General features: G+C 42.7%; 1 protein-coding gene across 12 annotated transcripts; it reads right to left on the bottom strand.

Moving 5' to 3' along the window:
- On the bottom strand, nt 1-24,908 carry PCBD2 (pterin-4 alpha-carbinolamine dehydratase 2). Of its 12 annotated transcripts, XM_053991002.1 has the most exons (6): nt 21,974-22,078; nt 20,223-20,309; nt 19,217-19,281; nt 17,313-17,370; nt 3,321-3,401; nt 1-1,865 (listed from the first exon to the last, which is right to left on the bottom strand). In XM_053991002.1, the coding sequence occupies exons 3-6, from the start codon at nt 19,270-19,272 to the stop codon at nt 1,770-1,772; spliced, it is 291 nt and encodes a 96-aa protein (XP_053846977.1). In that variant the 5' UTR covers nt 19,273-19,281; nt 20,223-20,309; nt 21,974-22,078; the 3' UTR covers nt 1-1,769. The 12 variants fall into 12 exon arrangements, with proteins under 12 accessions (XP_053846977.1, XP_053846986.1, XP_053846975.1 ...); XM_053991011.1 differs by lacking the exons at nt 17,313-17,370; nt 19,217-19,281; nt 20,223-20,309 and adding exons at nt 19,779-19,871; nt 24,819-24,889 and having other exon boundaries at nt 21,974-22,105; XM_053991000.1 differs by lacking the exons at nt 17,313-17,370; nt 19,217-19,281; nt 20,223-20,309 and adding exons at nt 23,824-24,206; nt 24,825-24,869 and having other exon boundaries at nt 21,974-22,105.
- Between the last annotated feature and the right edge of the window lie 398 nt (nt 24,909-25,306).

Below are 25,306 nucleotides of genomic sequence, written 5' to 3'. Positions count from 1 at the left end.
TGGTTGTTTGTTTTAGTTTTATTCACTCTTCACAACAGTGACCATTTTCAAACCATATCAGGGAAATCCTCCACTTCACTAGGGAAAGGCACTTGTGAGAAAAGAACAGCTGAGCACGTAGTTTGAATTTGGGTCTTTTTAGGTATTAACTTGATATCCCAAGCAGGGTTACTGACAATAAACCCCAACATCTTGCTTCCTGTGTGTGACCAATTAGCACGTGACGGTGCGTTTGCTAAGGATTTACAAAAAATATCTTTCTCATTTTATCAACAGTCACTTGGGTGGCAGCTCATGGCATTTTGCATCCCAAAATATCTGAAAGACCACACACCTCGCACGTACCCCCGATATAGATTTTGGCACTCGTGCATCTCACTTCTCGGTAGCTGGTGGCTGTGCCGCCGGTGTCATCCGAGCAATGCGCTCCGGCATTTCGGAGGTGTCAATCTCCCGGCAGCGCCGCACCCGGAGCTGCTCGCAGGGCATGACAGAGCATGCTGGGGACACTCAGCAGGGGGACTGCAGGGGGAGAGGCCCTCCTGCAAGCTTTAAGCAGGATGAAATCTCCCTGCCGGCACTGGAAATCTGTCTTGGGGAGGATCATGGGATAAAAACAAAGACATTCAAACCACGGAAGAAACTATTTTAAACGTTGTCAGTGGGATCTGCAACTCCTGCAATAGTGTTTGCAACGAGTAATTCTAGCTATGAAAAAAAACTGGGTGAGCATAGCTTCAGTCAAGCCCAGCTTAGCAAGAATCCTGCTAATACCGCTTCCTTCACCGCCGGCAGCCCTAGCCAGGGCTCTGGGCACTTGGCCAAGCCACCCCCGGCCTGATCCAGCAGGTACTGGAGCATTACAACACCAACAGTGGCTCAATCCTGCAGGGAGCTGGGCACTGACCTGGCCAAGCACCTAAGCACATGCTTCATTTAATGGTGTGGGAGCTGGGAGCTCACCGGGACATTTTGTATTTGTGGTACCGGCGCTAAAGCTTTCAGCAACTCCAAGATCCAGTCCCGCACCTGGGAGTGTCGAAGCCAGCCTGGATGAGGCTTGGAGCAAACTGGTCTAGTGGAAAGTGACCCTGCCCACAGCAGGAGGTTGAAACAAGATGAGCTTTAAGGTTCCTTCCAACCCAAACCAGTCTGTGCTTATGTGATTCTACACTCTCAGACGGGGAAAGGCTCTCAAGCAGCAACTCTGGATACAGCTGTTCCTGCCAGTTGAGCTGCAACTCCAAGGACACTTCAGCAGCAGCTTGCACTGCTCTCCCCAGTGTCCTTGCACTGGTCACTGGCAGAGATGATGGTACTAAGCCAGAGGGGACTGACCTGGCCGGGCTGCTCTTACATTGTTTGAAGTGCAGAGATCTACAAACCTATAGGAGGGAAGTGGCCAGGCTTGGGGGAAGCTCATATGGCAGCTGCCACCAGTTCCTGTGAGCTTGGGAAACACCAACACACATGGGTGGGCTCCTGGTTTCATTCCAGCACAGTTTAGTTTCTAAAAAAGGATTGTTCAAAACTTATTTATTGCTGGTTTATCCACTGCATCCCCCTGCAGAACCAGCAATGGGAAAGGACAAGCTCAGGCATCCAAGGGGGTCTCAAGACTAAGGTACTGAAGGTCAGAAAAGCTCAGCCACTCCTTTTACAAAATATCTTCCCTCTATGGGTTTTGGAAATCAGGATTACAAGGAAAGAGAGACACATTTAAAAATAAAATATAGGTGGACATTGTATTAAAGGTATTTATATCCTGGTTAAACTGAGGCAGCAGCTTTGTCAATAAACTGAGCCAGCTTCACATCTCTCTTGGTCAGCCCACCGCAGTCATGGGAAATCAGAGTTATCTGAACCTGTCACAAAGGAAAAGAAAGAGGTTACAAAGGCATTTTGATCTCTGACATTTAGGCAGAACAGCAGTTCACTGGGAATGTCGTGTGTCTGTAGTGAGCTGGTTTTACTTGGTACTCCTGGCAAGCACCAAGCTGGACCCTCCCTGCACATGTAAACCAGAAGACACTGTAGGTGAGGAGGCTTTACAGAGCCTGGAATCTCACCAGATGAGCCCTTCTGCAGAATAACACAGGCTTTGTATTCTTGGGTTTCATCCAAGAAGAGGTATCTGATTAAATCATTCACTCTTTACATTTAAATTCCATGGATCAGTTTCATGAAGAACCTGGAAAAGTGACCAAGCTGCCAAGAGCTGGGTTAGGGGCTCATATTTTGTTAAGAATCAGCATCCCAAAGGTGAAAAAATTCTTAAGCTTGATGCAGATTAATTAAAAAAAAAAGTATAGGTGACACAGCTGCCTCACAGGTCTGTTTAGACTGAGCCAGATGACAAGCTGGGCATTATTTTGTCCTGCCTTTGACTGAGATTTTGGGAAGACTCAAAAGGGGAAAAAAATACAAATTCTGAATATTCTAGAAATCCAAGAAAATCAGGAAGAGTGGATGATCAGGTTTTTTTCCAGTGATCATTTAATGTCCTGTGAACAGGGTGACATGAAGGGCTGATGAGGAAGAGTCTGTATTGGGAATTTCAGCTGCAAGGAGAGGTGGGATGTCCTGCTCTGAGGATGATGGTCTGAGCTACAGACTGCTTATCCACATGTCCTTTCTTCTGGTACATTTTTAGTGGGATTGTCATATATTCACTAAATGCTACAACAAACAAAATGATACAATGCAATGAGAAGTATTAGAAAATAAAACTGAAGGGAGAGCAATAATTTCTCCCTTCACACAGCACCTTTCATTCGAGGGTTGCAGTAATCCTTGTAACCCTTGTAAATACAAGACCACCATCAGTTAGGTAATATTATAAACAAACTTTATAAGCTGCTATGTTGAGACATAGGAGCCTACAATTTTTTAAAAAATCAAATCTGAATTGAGACTGCCAGGCTCCCATTTAGGTACCAACTGTCCGCTACCCTACACGGCTGAGTTCCTGACCTGCTGCACAGACAGGAATGAGAGCTGGTGAGTAGTTTTAAAACAGTAATTTATTCAGGTTGGCTAAAGAGTTTAAAGGCTTCTGTTTTATTTTTAGATCTCAGCCAGAGAGGTGAAGCCAAAGGCCCCAACCATACAGCTGGCAGCAGGCGCCAAGAGCTTCATTCTTGATTCCTCACCACTGCAAATCTCAGCATCTCTTTAAAATCTCAAATCTCTTTATAGAGACACTTCCCATTCCCTTACCTTGCAGACAAGCTACAAATAAAAGCAGAGAGAATGGGCTGGTGGTTTGGTCTCCTTAATTCCACTGCTGTGTGAGTAACTAGGGCTGGTGAACATGTTACCTTGCTGTAGACATTAAACCATTCCGGGTGGTGATTCATCTTCTCTGCTTGTAGAGCAACACGTGTCATAAATCCAAAAGCCTAGGGAAAGAGAGAGCAAAGAGGAAAATACTCCTCTACCTGCCAGGATTGGCAGTGGATTGGCAAGATTCACTCCAAAATCTCAAAATCTCATCAAGATGCCCCAGATGGCTGCACCTTGGGTTTGTGTGTGCTAGAGGCATTTGAACTTCTCACGCTACTGGTGCATTCTCAATAGGGCCGAAATGATCCCCTGCAGACCCTGGTAAATCACCCTGCTCAGCGTGACTTAGCCCAGGACTCAAAGCTATTGCATGACAGCAGTGACTCTACCTCTGGCATCAGCAGGGATTTTAAATATCCATCCCAAGTCCCCCATCCCCTACTGCATCTTAGAAACATGCCATTTCTAATTAAGCACCATGCCACTGTATGACCAACACTGCTTCCAGAAACACATCCCTCCATTTAACTATTTTGCTATTTATTTTACTGCGGAGAAAAAGGCAGCAGGTGGGCCTGCCCCTCTGCTTTATGAGACATATTTTCCCTTTAAATGAGTTAAAAGAAGTTTTCCAATCCTCTCTCCCTACATGCTCCCCCAGGACACAGGTTTTATCAGAGGCTCAAAAGGAAAATAATAGCAGGCTCTTGCCAAAATACTTAGGAGCAAATCACTGCATTATAAAGAAAATTAGAACGTCCATGCAAATCAAGACTGTAATTATGCAGTGGGGCCTGAAGGGCCTGGGAGCGTGAGCAGGACGCTTCTCAGCAGCAGGCTTTGTTCATACCAAGCTCCATCCATCGGGTTCAGGACCTGAATTAACATGCAAAGCTGGAGGAACATCCACATTACAGTCTGGTTCAGATTATAATACAACAAGCTCCACAAAACCATACCTGATTTAGGTAGGTTTTTAGTGCTAATTTATGGAAGAGAATGTATATAGCCCACATTCCACCAAGTGATGACCATTTCAAACAAACATGTGGTCAATGAATAACATATAATGGTTGATAATAGTTTCAAGTCTTTTTCCCTCTCACAAATTGCAAAAACCTTTAAGGAAAAAAAAAAAAAAAAAAGAATTGTTGCCTGGATGAAGAATGACTTTGTTGGTCGCTTTGCCAGTCAAATGAATGCAAATGTTATAATCAGAGAAAATCATTCCAATGAGGTTTGTCATTTGGAAACCACCAAACTGTCAGCAATTAAAAAGCTTTTTTTCTTTGACCCAAGAGCTTTCCAAAATTCAGGAGACTCTAACTTCCCTTGAAGCTCTCGCTTGGTTTAGTTTTGCTTTGAGTGAACAATTACTTTTAAGAGTTTGCCCATGTTTCAGCAGCATGCTTTGAAGTAGAAAGCTGCAAGTTGTGCATCAGATGTTAGCAATGATTTGGAAAACTTCTCTATTAATAGTGATGATTCAAATGCTTTTATAGTGTCCAGGGTCTTAATAAGAGTGCTATTTCCAACACAGCAATCTATACACAGATATATCCTCAAAAGTTTAAAACAGTGACGTGTCTGCAACCAAATTTCCTGCAACAGAAGCAAACAGCAAGGAAAAAATAAAAATAAATCTATAAAACCCCCTAGCAGGTTTGTGTATGCTCTATTGGTGTCTGTTCATTCCAGGAACTCACCTGCCCATGAACAGACCCAGATCACACTGCAAACAGTCACTGATGGTGAGACAATAATCATTGCTCCAATGAAAGCATACAGAGAGAATTTCACAAGCAAATTACTCTAAAAAAATTAATTTGCTCTATAGACCTTCCTCCACAGTTCAGATGACAAATACCCTCATTAGTAGACCACCAAATCCCCCCAGTCAGTGGACGAACACAACGTCCCACTGCCCCTTCCCCACAGAGTCTCCAACTGGATAAAATGGACATTGGTCACAAAACTGTTCATCCTACCAAAGACTGCTCAACTTGAGGCTGTCCAGCTCATGAAAAGGAATAAATTCCAGCACAGAGGACTCTTCCCAGGACATGTCCTGCTGCTTGTTGCTCCAGCTGCCCACAACTGCCCCAGCCAGGACAATCCAGTGTCACAGTGAAGGATGAAGCCTGCTCGCCTTTGTGCATGCCCTGCTCTGCCTGGAAACATTGCCCACCCTCATTGCACATTACCCACAGCAACTCATTCCTTGCATTTTAGTTTACTTTAATTACACACAAAATGTGTGTCTCACAAAAAAATGAGCTATGGTTCTACTGAGCAATTTCACCAACACAATCTCCATTAAGGTCTTAAATACTTCCTTTACTAATTAAATGAATTGGAACACTATTGTTTATTAATCACCTTTATATTTGTAGAGCCTTAACCTTTCTTTGGGAAAATACAACTGGCTCTGGAAGGAAAAGATCTTTAGGTTTGATTAGATATGAAAACACTATTACACAAAATCAGTTTGGACATTTCTTCACGTCTTGAAACTTGATCGGTAATTTGCTCTAATTGGTGATCAAGGAAACTATCTTGTGATCAATTAAAGTAATTACTGCATTCCGGCAACACAACCAACCTTAATTTGAGCCGGAGTCTGCACTTCTTCAAATTTAATTAAAAATAATGAAAATTATTATGCAGTCTGCAGTGCAAGATCATTGTCAAGACTGCACTGGTGGGCAGAGTTTATCAGACCATCACACATTTCTTGATGAAAGTGGGACAACCACTTCACTCATGACAGTGACACCCAACACAGTCTTGACCTTCACTCTATTAATAACAGGGAACTGCAATCCCTCGGCCCCAGATGAGAACTTTTTCTGGCTTTTCCCTCAAAAATAAAAAGACAGGAGAAAGAAAGGTTTTGTGCATTTTCTAGAAGCCATAAAAAAGTATTAAAAGAGACTTTGATGTAGTAAATATTATGAAGTATTCTGGTTTCTCAGTAATAGCATATTAGACACATTTTTAACCTAACCTTTTTAGGACATTTGGGCTAAAATAGTATCCAGACATTCAGGGAACTCCACATGTAGACCACATCACCCAAGGGGTGGCAGAGTGCAGAGGCCCTGCAACAAACCATGAAGAGCAATCCTGCACAGACAAGATGCCATGGGTGCACTGATACATCTCTTCCCTTCATGTCTTTTAAGATCATGAAAGAAGGAACTAAAAACAAATGGTGTTTCAGTCATAACATCACATCTAAAATGTTTCTTAAATACTAGCAGCCCTAATATGTCTCCATGAGATAAAAATTAGGGCTACTATTAGAAAAACAAGCTAACCTAAGTAAGTGAAAAAAACCCAAGGTAAACTTTAAAAGAATTCAGCTGTCTCATGATGTTTTGTGACTGGTCAAGCTGCTCTTGAAACTGATATAATGCACATCACAAAATAAGACTTAATGTTACTTTTGTTGGAAAACCAGGGCCAGATACTTTGCTGTCAGAACTGGGAGGAAAGATGAAATTCCATCTGCTCCTCTGCCCTGCCCAGCGCTGCACAGCTCTGGGAGAACGGTGGGATCTCGGAGCTAATCTGCTATTATTCTTCCTTTCACACTTCTTAAGCAAGGAATCCATTCATCTTAATACTTTTTAAACATGCTGCTTTTGTACAATGCTTGCCAACATTATCTTGATGAGTTATATACATCAAAGGCTCACAGGTCGCTGTGTTGTGCTCATACATCACCCACTGCAAGTCCCCCGTGATGGATCACTCCCGTGCATCTCCAGAAGAAAGCAGCTGACAGTACTTGACTCCAAGTGGAGATATTTAAGTAAAACAGCTGAAAGGCTCAACAACATAACCATGCTTCTTTTTTTTGTTTGTTTGTTATAAAATGAAGTTTGCACTCGGGTTTCTTAAATCCTCTGGACACCCAGCCAAGGAAAGCGTGTGCTCATCACAAGTACATTAAGGTTTCTGCCTCCCATCTGTCATTATAATGCTGGAGGTAGCATTAACCCTGACCTTCTGCAGTGTGAGGGCTACCTGTCTTCCCTTCCCCCACCTCCCAGGCTGCATCTGTACCATTTATCAGTGGGAAATTAATAAATTACTCAGGTTACAGTGACACTGACACACAGGAGATGACTACACCTCAACATTTGCTCTCCACTCACCTGAGTAAAAAGTACCCAGGGTACAGCATGTATTCTCCTTAGAGTTTGACACTTGTAACAATAAAATCAATCATTGAGGTTCACTCCCAAACTCCAGAAGCTTTCACATATCCAGCTGACATTACTACCTAACAGTGAACTACAAGCCAGCAGATAAAAGGAAAAAGCTCTTTAAAGTCGAGATATTGTAAGTGAGGATCAGCTGCTAATCATGAGGGCTCTCACAACATTTTCTCTTGTGCTCTCAGGAAAAAATTGGGCTTTGTTTTATTTTGATTCCATTTACTCCCCCACTATATACTTTTATCATATAAATATGCATAAATCATGTCACAAAGCTACACTCTTTATCTGAAAATGACAACATAGTTAAAACACAAAAAAAGAGGAATGTAATTAGTATTTAGGAAGCTGATGGCAGCACAGAAGGACAGGTACTCATCCCCAAAACCACATGAATCTAAATATTGGGATTCTTCCCTGTTGGCATTATCAATCTGCCTGAACCATCCTCAGGGACACTGGATCCACATGGCATTAGATATTTTCCTCCTCCTTTCTGTCTGTGTCTGGATTAATATAGAACATAAATCAGGTGAACATCTTCTCATTGCTTCCCCTTCCCCCTTTTTAACAGCAATCCATGAACAGCGGGACAGTAATTAAGAATGCAAATAATCATGCACCAAAATAGAGCTAAACTCAGGTTACTCATGTCCCCCATCTCTCTGCTGAGGCCTCAAGGCATGGACAAGACAGATCAGGTATTGTGCCTACAATTCCCTACTCTCTCCATCCTGGCATGGGCAGCCAACAGGGTCTGAAGGTGAACAACACCTAATGAACCACTGGTAGAAATTTGTTTTTCTCCTCTTTAATAGCTCAAACAGCAAAATATTGTGAAGAAAGGCAACCTTCCTATTCCACAGCATCACCTGTGACTGGGGAAAGCAGTGCTCTTCACTCTGAAGGATAATAATGAAGGGAAAGGATGGAAGAATAATACTAAAGACATTCTGGCATGGACTGAGATGCCATTTCTGTCTTCATAGCAAATCTGAAACTAAAAACTCCAAACCCCCACAAACTCCAATTTCCAACTGAAATGTCAATGCTTTTCTGCGTTTACAATGTTCTTTGAAAATCCAGAGCTGACCACTTGCATCCCCCATACTTATCTGCATACATCATTCACACAAAAATGCAATGCTGCTTTACACTCTAAAAAAAGTTACCTATTTACATTCCTATTGCAGCTGTAAACATTGCTGTTAGATGTGCAGTGGAGAATGTGCAAACCTTTACACCATGTTCTGCAAAGAATGCTGTTTCTGTCTCCCAACACTTGTTTACAATTATGTCAGTGAAGAAACCAGCTTGCCAGCTCTATATCAAACATTTTTGACAGCAAAAGCACAAACAGTGATCTATTCTAAGTAGTTTGCCACTCCATGTAATCTTGGAAAAGGCATTCTTGCCTTTGATTCTAAAAATGTTTATACTTCGTACATTATGCAAATAGTTTTTATATATTAAGAAATAATGCAAGCAAAGCTCAAGTTAAATTAAATTCTTCAACAATAACCTTGCCAAAGCACTGATTTTCCTATTTAAAAAAAATTATTCCAATTTGTTGATCTTACATTGGATGAAACATACTGTAACAATCTTCATAATTTATGTCCTGTTGGGACACTATGATTTAAAGTAACATAATACAGACCAGCATCACTGCTAATCTAAACCACCTGACCAGATAAACAACAGTTTCCCCTTCTCTCTTCACTGAGAGTATTTCTGTTTATTGTCATATGATTTACCAATTTGAAGAGCATGAAGAATAAATGGAGGCAGAGAGGAGTGGAGCTGGGAGGCACAGCCTTGCCTCGCTGGGGACGTTTCTTACCCAGGTACCGGTACAATGTCCAGAGCCACAGGAGATGACAGAAGGCAATTTCAGGAATGCTGTCCCAGGAAAAGCCCGTGCCACTTGTAGCAAAGGGAAGTTTGCACTCACTCAGCACCCTCCAGACGCAGTGCACCACTAGACACATCACACTTCTGACAGTACTCCAAGGGGCTTGCAGTTCAGGGCTTCATCTTCCCAGCTCAGCAGGGACTGAAGCTATGACATCACAGAATCAGAAATACAGAATGGCCTGGGCTGGAAGGCATTTTAAACACCATCTAGTTCTAATCCTCTGACATGGGGAGGAACATCTTCCACTATCCCACGTTGTTCCAAGCCCCATCCAACCTGGTCTTGTCCAGGGATGGGGCATTCACAGATCTTCTGGGCAACCTGTGCAAGAGCCTCACCATCCTCAAAGGCAAGAATTTCTTTCTATATCCAACAGAAATTACCCTCCTTCACCTTAAAACCATTAACAGTCATAAACCAGATGCAAGTGCCATTTGCCCCATCTGGGTTTCAACCAGTTTGAAAAGCAAATTCAATTATTTTGCTATGGTCAATGGACATGGATCAGTGCAAGGAAAGGGTCTTTGAGGAAGGTAGAGAGCACTCAGCTGCTGCACTTAAATCCTGCTCCTTGCTTTGCTCTCCCCCTCCTCTCAACCTCATTAAGTATGTAAAAAACCCTTGTGTGCAATCTGCACAACAAACCTCAACCTGGTCTTTTCTAAGCCTGTTTGTATCAGGATAAATGTGCTGATTTTAGGCCTTCTTTCTCTTACTCATAATAATAAAACACAAAATGTTACATGTATTACCTTCTTCTTCATCACATCTTGACTTTTCCAGCAGCCTCCATGTTGAGGATATTTTTTCCTATTCTCCTTTTTATTATAAGTGGTTGCACTTGCAATCATTTGTTGTCATTGGCTTTCATGAACAGAACAGAGATAATATTCTTGGTGATTCAATAAACAGACTTCACACCAAAACTGATCACATGTTCCACCAGAAAGATTTATAGACGTGATGGAGAAGAAGAGAGAGAACATGGAGATGTCTTAAGGCAGCATAAAAACTTTCTGGAAGTGATAAAAGTTTCAATGCCAATACAACCATATTACAAAATACATTCATTTGTTTATAGGTAGATAAATATGATAGCTGCCCATAAAACTTCTGCAAAATGAGTAGATACCTTAAGTCCCAACCACACCTGCAACTAAGTCATGTGGTATTTATGATGCATCATTTCATATCAAAATATAGAAAATAAATGCTTTAATTTTTCCTTTCCCCCCCCCAGGTCCCTCAGCTCTTATAGACTAATTAATTAGACTAATAATAACTAACTAATAATATAGACTAATATAATTTTATTTATTAAAAATTGTAGATCTCTAAATTACTAAATTACATTTTCCAAGAAAAAAGGAGGGAAATAATCCCAGGTTTCAGGACTGAACTAGAGCATAGTGGAAATCCTTCAGCCATATCATAATCTCAATGCTCAATGCAGCTCTCCACCTCCCAAGCCATTTTTGTGTGCTTTGTGTTAAAAAATGGAATATAAAGGTTGCCCTTAGGAGGTTTGCACAAAAAAAAAAAAGAAAACAAACAAACAAAAAAACCCACTATTTCAAGAAACATGATTTTTTAAAATGAGCTTTTTGCACCCTACCTAAAAACATGAAATAACACAGTGAAGTCCCCATTAAACTGAGCACCTGCTAAAGTAATCAGGCACTTAAAATAATAAACTCTCTTGGCTGCACAACTGAAAGAACAATGATAATTTGACTTGCTAAAACTAATGTTTGGTCCAGCAAATCAAACCCTTGGCTGTACTGTAATAAAGCCATCACACAAACCACAATAAAAACAAAGTAGTAACAAGGTGCAGGGAGTCCCCAGTTCCTTCTGAATTCAGGCACCTGAGCCCTCTGCTAAGGCAGAGGGCAATGAATCATCCTTGACAGCAGAGTGCCAGCCCATGACACGAAGGTATCGTAAACCAGAGCAAATCAGAATTAATTTAAGTGAATGTTCCACTTCTGAAAGTTTCTCAAACCCTCTGACTTTTACAGAGTGCAGGTATGGTGTAGAAGAACAGAGAAGTTCATTATCCCATCATGCCACATTTTGCATGAAACAGATTTGACCGGAGCAGAACAAAATATTCTGCAATTTTCGCCAATGTTTGTTTTTACTCATATGCAAAAGAATGATTTCATTCTGTAGACATGAAAGTGAAGTTCACATGCCATCCATGCTGTTGATAACACAGGGGTGCTCTGACAAAATTCTCCTTGGTCTTTTGGCCAAGATTACATACACTATCAGTTTAATATCCAACATCTCTGCTGAGCATCCAAGGGCAATCATATCCTGCCTCTGATAATCCTCTAAATATTTGCCATTTATGATCCTAAGAACACATCAAAGAGTGGTAAGAGAGGCTTTGCTTTATGATGGATTAAGAGAAGATGTTGGTCTCATGACCATTTCATCTTCCACTATCCCACCAGCTTTTTTGGTTTAGTTTGTTTTTTTAAAGACAAGTTCAGCAATTCAAACACACAACAGAGAAAACATGATGGAGATTTGAGGAATTTGGACAGGTCTTCCCATCATTCTCTTGGCTAAGCCAGAAGCTAAAAAGATCTAGAGATTTGCAATAAAGCAAACTAAGGATCATTTACATCAGATCTAGTCAGGGAATCATTTCACTCAGCTGAACTGCTGAAGGTGTCCTACTGTACTGTCAGAATGAGTTTTAATGTTTGGACACCTTTCTAGCAGAGGAGTTTAGATGATACACAGGGGCAGTGAACTCTGGAGGAGACTTACCTGGGCCAGCACTGGCAGGCTGCTAAATTATATTGCACCATAAAATTCCAATGTTATTTTGCAAACAAGGTATTTCAAGTCTAGAAACAACAGATCATTTGGGAAAAAAAGAGTAGGACAGACCAAGGATTTTCCCAGACAAGATGGGGTATCCTTCAAGCTCCACACAGTCAGGTCCCTTGCCTGGTTTGCCATGCTCACTGTTCCCTCTGGGATCTGTGGGTCACCTTGACCTGAGCTTCATCTCCTGTCTCATTCTATTTGGAAGAATGGCTGGAGCAGGTCACAGAGAAAAGGATAAAAGCAGCTACATTAAGCTGTTTTATTAGAACAAGGCTCACCTAACTGCCAACAATTCAGGTACTCAACCTGCACTTAACATTATCCACTGTCTTCAGACCCCTTCTTATGCTCCAAGCACATGCCTGGAAGTGAGAGAGTATGTTCGATGAGCAATATTTTGTGAAGTTTTTGTTGGTTGTTTTTTTACCAGAACACAAAGGATTCTCTGGGTAACCCACACTGCTTGTGTATTGGTCCATATGGAAATAGAGACACAGGCTCAGGAGGGGAGGCAAACAGTAATTCTGAGTCCTCTGATGAACACCAAATTTCTTTCAGAAATTCATATGAAGGGAAACTCTTTGTACAACTCTTGGGGTTTTTGTTAGATTGGGGATTACAAGATACTTGCATAAACCCAGCATTCTGGGCTTGTACAGTTAACAGTATTTTTGCTCACTATGAGCACCCACCCATTGTAAGACAGAGTAAATGTTCCCTCGACCAGGGACACCTTGGACATACACAGACATATATTTAATTGTCTGTTGTTATTCTCACCCCAGTCCAAGGAAAGTCACGGTAGATCATGTATTCAGGACTTTTCCCTCTGATCCTAGGAATAAATAACATTTTCCTTCAAAGCATCCTTAGCAATAAATAAACCAAACAGTGCAACGCTGCCTTAGCACAGGGCTTCCCACTCATCACTGTGTTCCCACCAAACCCCTCCAAGACATCACACCCAGCTTCTTTTTTGTCCAAAGTGACTTTTCATCTCAGCCAAACAAAACTAAAGGAATAAAGCGCAAGGGGAAGAGCAAGAAAGGAAACTCTCCCACAGAAAGCCACATGAAGTGGGTTTGCAGCTTTATAAAAGAGGGCTAAAAAACCTCCACATGCCTCACCCTGATAAACGACGGCCCTGCCAGTGGCTTTTCAGAGCAGATGTAACGTTTTAGCCAAACGTGATTGTTTGTGAAAGAAATAATTCTGATCAAAACCCGAAATTGCAGCCAGCAGAAGAGCTGCACTTCGTCACGCTAATCCGCCCTGACGGGGAGCGGCGAGCGGAGATTCCTACTGCGAGAGGAGCAGATGCGAAAGGTCAGCGCTGGCCCGCGACTTCAAACCCCTTAACGTGTAAAACAGTGTGCATTAAAGCCTGAACCGGCTCACGGCGGGATTAACGGATGTCCGCTAAGTGGGTTTGATGTGCTTTTGGTGAGTAATGGTTAATTTTGAAATAGGGGCGTTGTAGTTTTATTTTAGTTTATTCTGCCAGCCGGAGTCCATTTTTAATTACAGCTGCAGAGAATAATATCCCAAAGCGTGTCGCTCCTTTGCGGGAGTATGGGAAAGTGAGAGCTGCTGGTGCTAAAGGCAATTTACAGTTTGAAACTGTAGGCAGGCATTGCTCCAAAAGCAAGGGGATGCAAAAGGTTAAGCAACCAGGACTGCATTTAACCAGCATCATTCCAGTCCCCCGATAAAAATAAATGTTATTGCATAAAGGAGTTTCAAGAAACCAGTTTTCCTTAACTGAAAAGATAAAAACATTCATCTGAATAACCATCTTCAAAAGAGGCTGTCACACTTGCATTTTCCCAAATGAAGCTATTCAACTGAATTCAAACCTATTAAATTTTCCATTCATTTTCCAAAGGTGTTTTATCATGGGAAATGCCCAAAATGTAGCTAAAATTAGATTGACTTGCTCCCATTTATTGCTTTGAGCACTGCACATATAGCTGATAGAACATTATTTATTCTGTTTAATTGAAACAATCAGTTTGTGCAGCTGAAAAAAAGAGATAAACTCTTCTTTTGCTTGTGAGATCCAAAAGGCATTTTGACAAATAATTTCTTTTGCATCTTCAGATCGATGCATGCAACAAGTATAAAACAAATGCTGTAATAATTTTTACTTGAGTGATAATAAATCCATCTGTTAAGAGATGCATTTGTATTGGAGTCAACTGGAGAGCAGCCCAAAGGTCAACTGGGCAGATTTTAAGCAGTGGAGTGCATAAAAGGAGATACAACAGGTCTACTGAGGGGAGAAACTCAGCAATTAGAAACACCACACCCCACTAATTATAAACAATAAAATAATGGTTTGTTCTAGGGAGAAATATAATTAGCTCATCAAGAAAATGAGTATGCCAAATTACAGTTAAGTCACAAAAAAAAAACCCCAGAACTGATGCAAACTCTACCACAACCAGGATGGGACATTTTGCATGATGAAGGAGATGAAGGACATATGACCATGCGTGAGTCTTCAATTTAAAGATAATTGTCTTTATTTAAATATTATTAATATTGTGACATTTTAAATAACCCTGGTGGCCTGACACCACTGGCAGTGCCACAGTGCAATTATAATGGTGATGTGGATACTGTAACAGCACTTGTCATAGGCAGGTGGGACACAAGGGTGGTGGCATCTGCACACACCCACCCTGGCAAAGAGGAGATGGGATACTCAACAGCACAAGGAGGACCCATCACCTAAAAGGGCTACAGGAGAGACAAGTACGGACTTCTTACCAGGGCATGGAGTGACAGAACAAGGGGGAATGGCTTCAAACTGACAGAAGGCAGGGTTAGACTAGATATTGGAATGAAATTCCTCCCTGTGAGGGTGGGGAGACCCTGGCACAGGCTGCCCAGAGAAGCTGTGGCTGCCCCATCCCTGGAAGTGTCCAAGGTCAGTTTGGACAGGGCTTGGAGCAACCTGGTCTGGTGGAAGGTGTCCCTGCCCATGGCAGGGGTTCAGAATGAGATGAGCTTTGAGATCCCTTCCAACCCAAACTATTCTAGGATTCTATGGGTTTGTACATGGCAGGCCATGATGGCTGTGAGAAGAAAATAAATACCTTATTTCCCAACTCCCAGCTCCAAGGATTTTATTTCTTCTTAGACATAATCATTTCCACCAGTACGGACCTCCAAGCTTTGTATAACTTCTCACAACTGACTGCCAATTAGCTGGAAGCATCACTGGACACAGTATACGCTGACCAGAACTCCAGTGTCATCTCTTCCTTCTCCAAGGCCAAGGAAGGAGAATCATAAGCTTCCAAACAAGCCATCTCCCTGGAACATCTCATGTCATTTCCCCCAGACCCTGCACTACCCTCGTCCCACAGGCAGTGGCAGGCAGCAGCGTGGGCAGGTGGATCATGTCCAGGTCCCACAGCTGCACCCTGACCTGCCGACTCAGAGGCGAGACTCTTATTTACTCAGTCAGTCCCAGGAATAAACTCAAGGAAGGTGTGACCATCCAGGAATCATATATTTTTACCGTGCTCTGCGCTGAGACACTTGATGCAGTTCACTGACTGTGTTTTGGCCTGCAGGTTAACCTCTGCCAGTCCCAGAAACTTCACTATCAGTTTCTAATAAAAGAAAATGTCAACAGGCAAATACGCCCAAAATTCATTATTTTCAGATACAAAGAGATTTCCAACTCTGTAAACCCACTCATAAATAATTCTGATTTATTGTAAATTGGTTATTGTATTCATAAACGCTGGGAAGTTAGTGAACAACATAACTACCAACATAACTACCAAAGTTATGAAATACTTTCATAACTTTGCAGGTGCACAAATCACAGCATATGGGAGAGGACTCAAAGGATAATGGAAAATGAAGCAATTTCAGAAAGCCTATATGAAAACCAGCACCTACCTAGCTGGATAAAAAAATAATTTATTTTTAGTCGACAGGCAATCAAATGCAAAACTCTAGCAGAAGGAGCTGGCAGAGCACTACTACATTAAAAATAGCTATTCCTCCCAAAATATATGAAAGTAAGTCCAACTTTCGATTAGCAGAAGTGACAGTTGGGCTGAGGCTGCTCAGGCTTTGAGGTTAAACACAACTGACACAGGCTGCACCTGAATCCAATCACTCCCCGAGCTCCGAGAAGATTCACACGCGAGGACTAAATTTGTCACAAATGGGTTGGTTTCCGATCCTCCTGTAGCCAACTTGCTTTATTCTGACCCCCGTTTAACAAATCAACTTAATGGGCACTGGGAGTGCTATAAAACTTAACAATGGAGTGATTTTAACTTTTAAAATATAGTTATGAAGCAAAATGTTGGAGAGCTCCTTCAATACTGGAAATCAAATTAAAACTAGACATTTTTTAACAGTCTTGACAGATATAATCCTAGTTACCATGTAAATTTATGGTAAGCTGCTGTGATATTAGCCACAGGTGCTACTTTTAATATATGGCCTGCATCTGGCTGGGAATAAAATATCTCAAGAGGACTGAAAATGACCTCACTATCAGACAATGGAGAAGGAAAAAAACCACAAGACCGCTGTGGCATATAAAAAGCTGGAGATGTCGTCCACAACTGAATATTTACCATAAAATTCATTTTAACTCTGCAGATTGTAAGTTAAAGGATATAATGTTTTCAATACGTAAAAGGCGTGGACGTATTTTAGACAAACAGCCAAAAGATAAAGTACATAAAGTGGAAACAAAATACACTGCCTATATGTATAAAACCAAATTTTTCCAACCTTTGATGAATGTAAAAAACAAAGCAACGTGCCAGGTGTAGAAAAAGGATGGACGGACCCAGATTATATTGAAGGCACTGGCACCAAGTACTGCCATTGAAAGAAATCAAGAGTATGCATTGCATATCCTACCAAATTCGTTTGGATGCGTAACTGGGATCACACAACAAGGATCACCAATTTAAAGGGACAAATCTGAGCATGTCTCCCTACAGCCAGAAGAAAAAAAATTGGCATCACCAGGAGGGAGAAAAAAAGGCATGTACCATAACATGCTCTGTCTGACTTTTTTCTCCCAGATTCCAACGAAGAGAGACAGCAAATCTGGAAAGGAAATGCAAAGTGAGAAAAGCAACTTATTTAATACTCCTAGATTTTTTACACATCTTTAAATATGTTCTCAAAACCCAAGACACAAATTGCACTGAGACACATGTGCTTCTACTCTTAGTGCATAGCATTTCCGGACCGTCCCCTCCATCAGACTCATCTTCCACCTCCACCCTCTTGCCCCAAAAGACAAAAAATGTATCTGAAATAGCTTTAAAACTCTTAGAGCATTTGATTTCCTGTCATTTTAGAAAATGACGTTAGAGGTCTTATGGAGACTTCCTACACAATCTTTTTTTTTTTTTTTAAACAAACTTAATTAAAAACTTACCCTATAAAAGAAAGCAGCTGTAAATTCTGAACCTGACCATCAGCAAACTTGCCCACCTTTGTAATTTCCTAACTGCATTTGCTGCCTTGGTGTGATTACCTACGGAAACGCAATCACACAGGCAGTTGCCCCTTAAACCCTCTGGTCAAATCCAACCAAGTTTGACAAGAGACATGGAAGTCTCAGAGCTAAGATGTTCCTGCAAATTCAGGGAAAGTGAGCAGCTGGATACAGGACCCAAACTGAGCACTTGGCATCCTGCACTCACAGCCTTTCACAGCTGCCTGCCCAGCCCAGGACTGGGCTTGAGATGAAACTGAGAGAAACTCACATCTTTAAATCAGGCCTGTCCCCTCTTCCAGATCACTGCTCCCAAGGTGAACTGACCTGAAATGCTGGGAGAAGTTACCAGCATGATCTGGAGGCATAAACTAACTTTCTATCCCAATTCCCAATTTTGTTTGAGCAAGCAGAGGGCTTGCTCCACTGGAAGAAAACCATTTTGTTTCAGTAGCACAAAGATGTGAATGGATGACAACATCACCTCATGATGCTAGACCATGGCCTGAAAGCCCCACCAGCCACTCTTCTCTGCCCTGCAGCCTGGGAGAGAGGCCCCAAAGAAGCTCCCTGATGTGGCTGTGAGGTTTGTAGAGGCTCACGAGCACTCGATGCATAGCAGGAATTGGGACTTGCCATGGAGTGTTCCAAGCCCACCTCCTCTCCAAAACCTCACTCACAGCCAGAGGTTTCTGCCAAGCACATGTTCCTTTGGAAAAGGGACTCAACCCAGGGGCTTTGAGCGAGTGCTCAAAGGTTCATCAAGGGTCGTGAAGGTAAAAGACTCCAGTGTTAACTCATCACTGCCTACCTGCCACTCCACAGTGGCAATAGCTCAGTGGCATATGGAGGAACAGAGGCATTGGTGCCATCAGCACAGCTCTTCTGGACACAGCACTCTCCTCTACAGCTGAATTGCATTTTTCCCCCCACCACTGGTGTACTTTATTTTATACAAGATGCAGAACACCAACCCACAAGAAGCCTGCCTCACATACTGGGAGCATACAGTCAATGACATCCAGTCCCCCAGGACTGGTGCTTGGTGGTCATCCACAGCAACAAAACCAACCAAGCACTTTCAGCAGAAACCCCAGGCTGGTTTCCAGCTTATTTCAGAGAATTGTAGCACCAAAGTCCATTTTTGTGAAAATGTATCCTCAGACTAACAAATATCATCAGTGCTTTCAAATTCTGGGTTACAAACTAATTCCCTGAGCCAGAAGTGTCATTAGCTTGTCAGCCTTACAAAGGCAGCTCACTGCTGATCGCTTTTAACTGAACTGATCTCAGCCTGAAAGCTTCAGGAATCTAAATAACTCTTGTTTCACAGAAGTTTCATTTCATTCTCATGCTGAAAATAATATACATAAACCAAGCTCATGTCTACACATTTGCACAACTTTATAATAAAAGTTGTGTTTATATTCTTAACATCTGTTGACATACACAAACTTTGTAAACCTGGCATAGATTTTGAAGCCACAGAATTTTCCATGCATCATGAATATTATCTGCAAGAAGCAATAAAAAAAAAAGCAATGAATACATTAATCATACCAATATCATCTGCAAAACATAAATTTGAAATACCTTTCATGTCAGCTCAACTACTTTTTTTTTTTTTTTGCATTTTTGGGGGTGATTTTTTTTTTCCACACCTGATTTTACGCCATCTGTAAAAGGGCAGGAAGAAGATCACTGAGGAAATGACATTTCTCAGTCCTTTGACTTTTACTAAACACTTTAAATCCTGTAAATAGAATATTTATTGCATTAAATGAAAGCAGTTGTACCTACAAGTTCCATTTTTTTCATTGCAGGACTACATTCTCCTAAAGTACACGGCAGGTATAGCTCTACTTTTGCCATTTGTTTCCTAGGTTGTAGTAAACACGGTGTTTACTCATAGTCATTATAAATACAAGTATGTGTGCATAACTTAATAAAATTAAGCATACATGCATAATTTAAATTTATTTTCAGCTTCAACTTATCGAAAGGCAAATACCTGCTCTCTAATACCAGCTAAGGATCTAATGCCCTTGGGATCTGCATGTTGAGCCTGCTCCTGGACTACAAGAACAGAAATGATTTCTGCCCTCTTCAACAGCAAAGGGGACAATGCAGTAAATGCATAAAAATCAACAGGTGAAATTCTGCCCTTACATGTTCACATCTACGCTTGATCCAACCAGAGCTGCCCAGAGCACCCACCTGCATGGCTTTTTCTCCCAACCGGGGGTAGAAATTTTGTTTTGAAGCCAACTCTCAGTCTATGCTCTTATTTCTGCCTTGCATCCATGAAAGCAGCTAAGCATGAAAGACACTGTTCTAATATCTCCCAAAAAATTCAAGTAGCACTTTTTTAAGTACTCTTCCCATGACTACAGGCACTAGAAGTATTGACATATAGTTCATCATTTACCAACAAGCTAATTTAAATGTACTCAACTTTCTATACTGGTATGTGCTCCATCCACCTTCAAATCAGGAAGACGTATGGATATCTACCTAAGCTGGTAGGTAAGATAAGTCTACACTGTCAAAAAAAAAAAAAATACAACTTTGTAAATTTTTGTCAAAGCAGTGCGTTTTCCAGATATTTGCTGGTGTAGGACACCAATTTGTCTCCTCACCTGATTACTGGCAGACAGGGACTGTCTAAATCCATCTGATCAAACTGAGTTACTCATTTACAGTGGGAAAAAACACTTTTTAATTGATTTTGAGGGCAACTTCATTTCTAGTTGTGCTGAACCAGCAAAGACTTTGACCACAACCAGGCAGAGATGTAATTTCATGAATATTCAAAGTCAGAAAATCTCTACTCTTCCAAGGGTCACTTCTATCCCACCACCTTCCTTGTTGCTCCAGCCCCCAGCTGCCTACACATCTCACCAAGGCTTCCTGTGAGCTCCCTCTCATGGGCTTCTCCCCTTCACTGCCCTCGGAATGAACTGATTTGGCTCTATTTGCTCTGTAGTAAAAATGTACTCAGGGTTCTGGATGTGCTCCCTGGACCAGCACCGTCCTGCTAATGAGCTGGATTCTTCTGCAGTTGTTTTCTCTTTTGCTTTCTCCCAGCCCACCTCACCCACCTTCTCTCTACTGCCTGAACTTTCCTTAATATGGCAACTACTGAAACAGCCAGAACAAGGGCCAGCATTACAAATTGTTGTTTATCCAGCTCACTGTGGTTTCCTAAAACATCTTGTTCTGGGTTTAGGCACAGCCATATAAACAGCTCACAGCACAGCTCCTGGTCCCTACACACAGCAACAAACCCACAGCATCCCAAACTGGAGCTTGTCATGTCCCTCTGTAGTGAGGGAAAGAACCAGCTCAGTGAAACCCATCATCCCAACAAACCCCTGGAAATTCTTTCCCTCCCAAGAAAGAGTTCACCCCTCCCTCAGAAATAAAACAGAAAGGAAATGCATGTTCTGGGAATGTGACTTTTTCTAAGGAATGTCATGATTCCTCAGAAGAGAATTTTCAGTGGAATGTAGCTGAACAGGGATCTCAAGACAAATTCAGTATTTCTAAAGCAAGTTGGTAACTAATGTCTGAGACAAGTTCTTGTGAGTGTGAGATGTGGCTCAGGATCCTGTTTCCAAACAAAAACCCAGTGAGATAAATAAAAACCAGCACTCTGCACTCTGTGTGCCAAAGACACTGCAAGATCAGCTATTAGAATTCAATCAAGGATATACTAGAACTTTGTCTTCCTGTTTAGAAGGTGAAATATTTATGTTTTCCCCACCTTGCTTGCCAAAAGTTTCTGTTCTTTCTTATATTTACCTATTTTTCTCACATATTTCCCTGACAAAAATGATCCCCACTGCCCATCAGTTATGTATTTCCAGCATTTATTTATGAGTGCTAGTAATGGAAAAAAAAAGTTCAGGATCAAATACTGCTTTGTCTGATTCCACAATACCAACCTTGACTCTGACCTGAATATTAGAATCAAGAAACTGTAATATTAGAACAAATCTACTTATCAACTACAACATGGAATTAATTTACTCCACCTAATGAGATCAGAATCTAGGAGTAATTCATCAGGGCAAATCCAAGAGGATTTGGCCCCACCAGGATACTCCCAAACTTCTGAATATAAATATTTTCCCATCAGGATCATATGGAAATTAAAGCAATTACATTTCCTTTATATTAAAAGTGGCATATAACAATCATTACCTGATTAAAATTTTTGAAATTGAACTCCTTGTAGATGGCATCTCTTTCTCCCAGCTCAGACCAGCCTGAAGCTTTGAGATCCAGTAAAACTTGATTCCTTTCCTCTGTTGTCAACCAGTGAGACTGAGAGGACTGTTGAGGGAAAAAAATAAAGGCATGGCACAAGTGAGGCTGAGGTTCTCCTTTGTACAACAATAAGAAAACCACATGATGAAATGGTGGTTATGTATGGTGCAAAGAAAATTCACTGTGCAGTTTCTTACCATTTTTAATTTCACAGACCAGTTTAACCTAAACCAGCCAAACCCTGCCATTTCTATTTGGGCAGGAAAGTTCAGCCAAGTGCTTTTTGTACAAAACTAGTGAAAAGCAACAGACTCCCAGGAATGAAGATGGACATCAGCATACCTGTACCCTTGGTCATCTGAATTATCCAGATGCTGTAACATCACATTTAATTTCCAAATGTTCCATTCTGTCTGGTAAGTAAAGGATGATTTACATTATTTGCTAAATGTACAATTATAAGGCTAAAAGATATCAGGAAATACCTATTTCAAAAGAGAGAAGAAAAACAGGAGATTGAACTCTACCTACTTTGTATTTTACTATTTTAAGAAAGTGGGAATGGGCTTTTAAGACAGCACATGCTATGGAGTTCTCAAGGAACAAAGAGCTTTGTAACTAAATCAAAAGAAAAAAAATGTCAATACATGGATGCACCTGCACACAATTACAAAGAGTTTGAAGCTACTGGTAAAAGCACTAGATTCTGCAAAGCACCAGTGTTTAAGTATGGCTTACTTGAAGTGACAGGAGTCCTCCTGATGCCACTGGGTGCACAGACATGACAGATTAACACTCTGCTTAAATACCTGAATTGGGGGCTGAACCACACACAAGGCCAGAGCCAGACACAGAGGAATGTTCTGTGGGGCCTTCGGAAGAGGTTTGATACCTTTTCTAAAAGCAGGGACTAAGAGCATGAGCCCATCCTCAGACCACATATTCTGAGAGACGGCTCTCAGACTCTCATGATAAATGCAATGCTTTAGTGGGAAGAACCTTTCTCCCCAGTACAGCTACATTCAGACTGGCTTAGTCTTTACTTTAGCAGCTGGCTCAGCTTTGTGAGATCCTCCAGAAAGGCAGTTTTGCTCCAGAGGTTCACTCAGACATGGGAGGCAGTGAGGACCAGCTCAGCAGCTCAGGAGTTTTCACCTTTGCCAGCCGGTGCTCCAGCGGGAGCCCTGGAGCCACCAGATGGGGCTGTGAGTCTGAGCAGAGCAGGAATTAACGCAATTAATGCGACCTGAGCAAGGCCTTAAGATGCACGAGGGCCAAGGAGCAACATTTTCACCAATAACATAGGATTAAAAGCCCCAAATGGACTAAATCAATCTAATAGCGATACTGCTGCTGTTTGTGTTTAGGGGGATACAGAGATGTAACAAGAGATGGGTTTTACAGGTCCCAAACTGAACTAATTTAGGCTCTTTACACTTCAAACACAATATTAGGCTTGCAAGAAGACAAATTTCAGATTTCTCATTGCTATAACTACAGTCATAGGCATAAATTTATTACATTCTTCTTTTTTTTTTTTTTTCCAAGCATATACAGAAATCACCAAGGGTGATTTTAAAGGCTGTCTTGAAATGTACTGTTTTATCTGGCACGAGATGAAATTAGACTGCAAATGCACAAAAAAATCATGAGGGTGGTGTTTTTTTTTGAGACAGCAAAGTCCAGGGCTGCTGGACTTTGCTGTCCCAAACACAAAGTCCAGCTGGCACAGAGATGTCCTGTGCCAGCTCTGGGGACACTGTGGTGCTCTCCTGACACCTCACCTGACACATGGCCATTGACAAGACATGGAAATTCGATCACAGAGTTTTTAATAGGAATATGGAGACCACATTTTATGCAGACCCTTCTGAACACTCAGCACGTTTCACGTTGTGGAGGTCACGTCCTGAGTCAGCCCCTTGACACACCAGGATGTTCAGAAATGGAGCAGAAAGCAGCAAGAAGAAAGATAAAGTGTGAGACTCCAATGTCTTTTCCACACTCAGCCCTCAGCAGCTCATCACGGGCAGGGAAGCAGGAACAGGCACCGGGTGCCAATGCTGAGCGAGCATCCGAGGTGTTGGCACCCGACCCACACTCAGGGCCCAGGAGCTGTTGGGTGCTGGGACTGACCGAGTGATGGATCATGTTTGTTTGGAGGAAGCTCAGGCAAAACAGTCATAAAGTGAAAAAAAAAAAAAAAATAGAATTAACTCTCATGCCTGAGGGGCGAGAGTTGAACCCTGCACGTGCTGTTCACTATTAGCTTTGTGTAAAATAAAATAATCAGCCGTGAGGCGGGATGGTGGGGGCACACAGGGAGAATCATAGAATAATTTGGGCTGGAAGGGGTCTTAAAGCCCATCTTGTCCCACCCCTGCTATGGGCAGGGACACCTTCTCCTCTCCCCATCTAGCACGGAGGAACACTTCAGGGATGCGGCAGCCGCAGCTCCTCTGCGCAGCCAGTGCCAGGGCCTCGCCACTCCCACGGGGAAGAATTTCTGCCCGATATCCCGTGTAACCTTCTATCAGTGTGAAGCCATTCCCCCTTATCCTTTCCCTCCACGCCCTTGTCCAAAATCCTCTCCAGCTCTCCCCATGGCTCTTCACGTACTAAACGGTGGCAAACAGGTCTCCCCGGAGGCTTCTCCAGCCTGAGCAATCCCAGTTCCCCCAGTTCCGAGGGAACAGGGCCGGGGACTGACCCGAGCCCGCGGCCTGCCCGTGTGGGACCCCTCCGGCCCGCGCCCCCGGCCCGCGCGCTCCCCCCTCACCCTCACCATGGCCGCGGGGCTCCCGGCGCCGCCCGCCGCCCGCCGCGCTCCCAGCAGCGCCCGCCGCAGCACGGCCCCGCCGCCCGGCATGGCCCCTCCGGCCCCGGCGGGCCCGCCCCCGCCGCGCCCCGCGGGAGGAGCCGCAGCCCGCGGCGGAACCGGGAGCTCCGGGCGGGCCGGCAGCGGGGGGAACACAGAGACAGAGGAAGGGGATCTGCCTCCGCCGCAACAGCCGCGCGGGGCCGCGGGTGGTACCGGCAGAGCGGCCACGGGTCAGGAACGAGGAGGCTCAGGCACCGCATCGCTCTGTGCAATGCCCTGGAAGGAGGCTGGAGTGGGGGGACACCGATCTCTTCGGCCGTGCCTGCAGTGAGACGAACAGAACTGGCCTAAAGCTGAGATTGGAGCATTCAGATCAGATATTAAAGAAAACCTTTTCACTGTCGGGGTGGCCGGGCATTGTACCGGCTGCCCAGGGAGGCGGTGGA

Source organism: Vidua macroura, chromosome 15 (genome assembly GCF_024509145.1).
Source record: "Vidua macroura isolate BioBank_ID:100142 chromosome 15, ASM2450914v1, whole genome shotgun sequence".
Classification (NCBI taxonomy): Eukaryota; Metazoa; Chordata; class Aves; order Passeriformes; family Viduidae; genus Vidua; species Vidua macroura.
The sequence above is the reverse complement of the archived record's forward strand: the minus strand, read 5'-3'. Positions and strand labels throughout refer to the sequence as shown.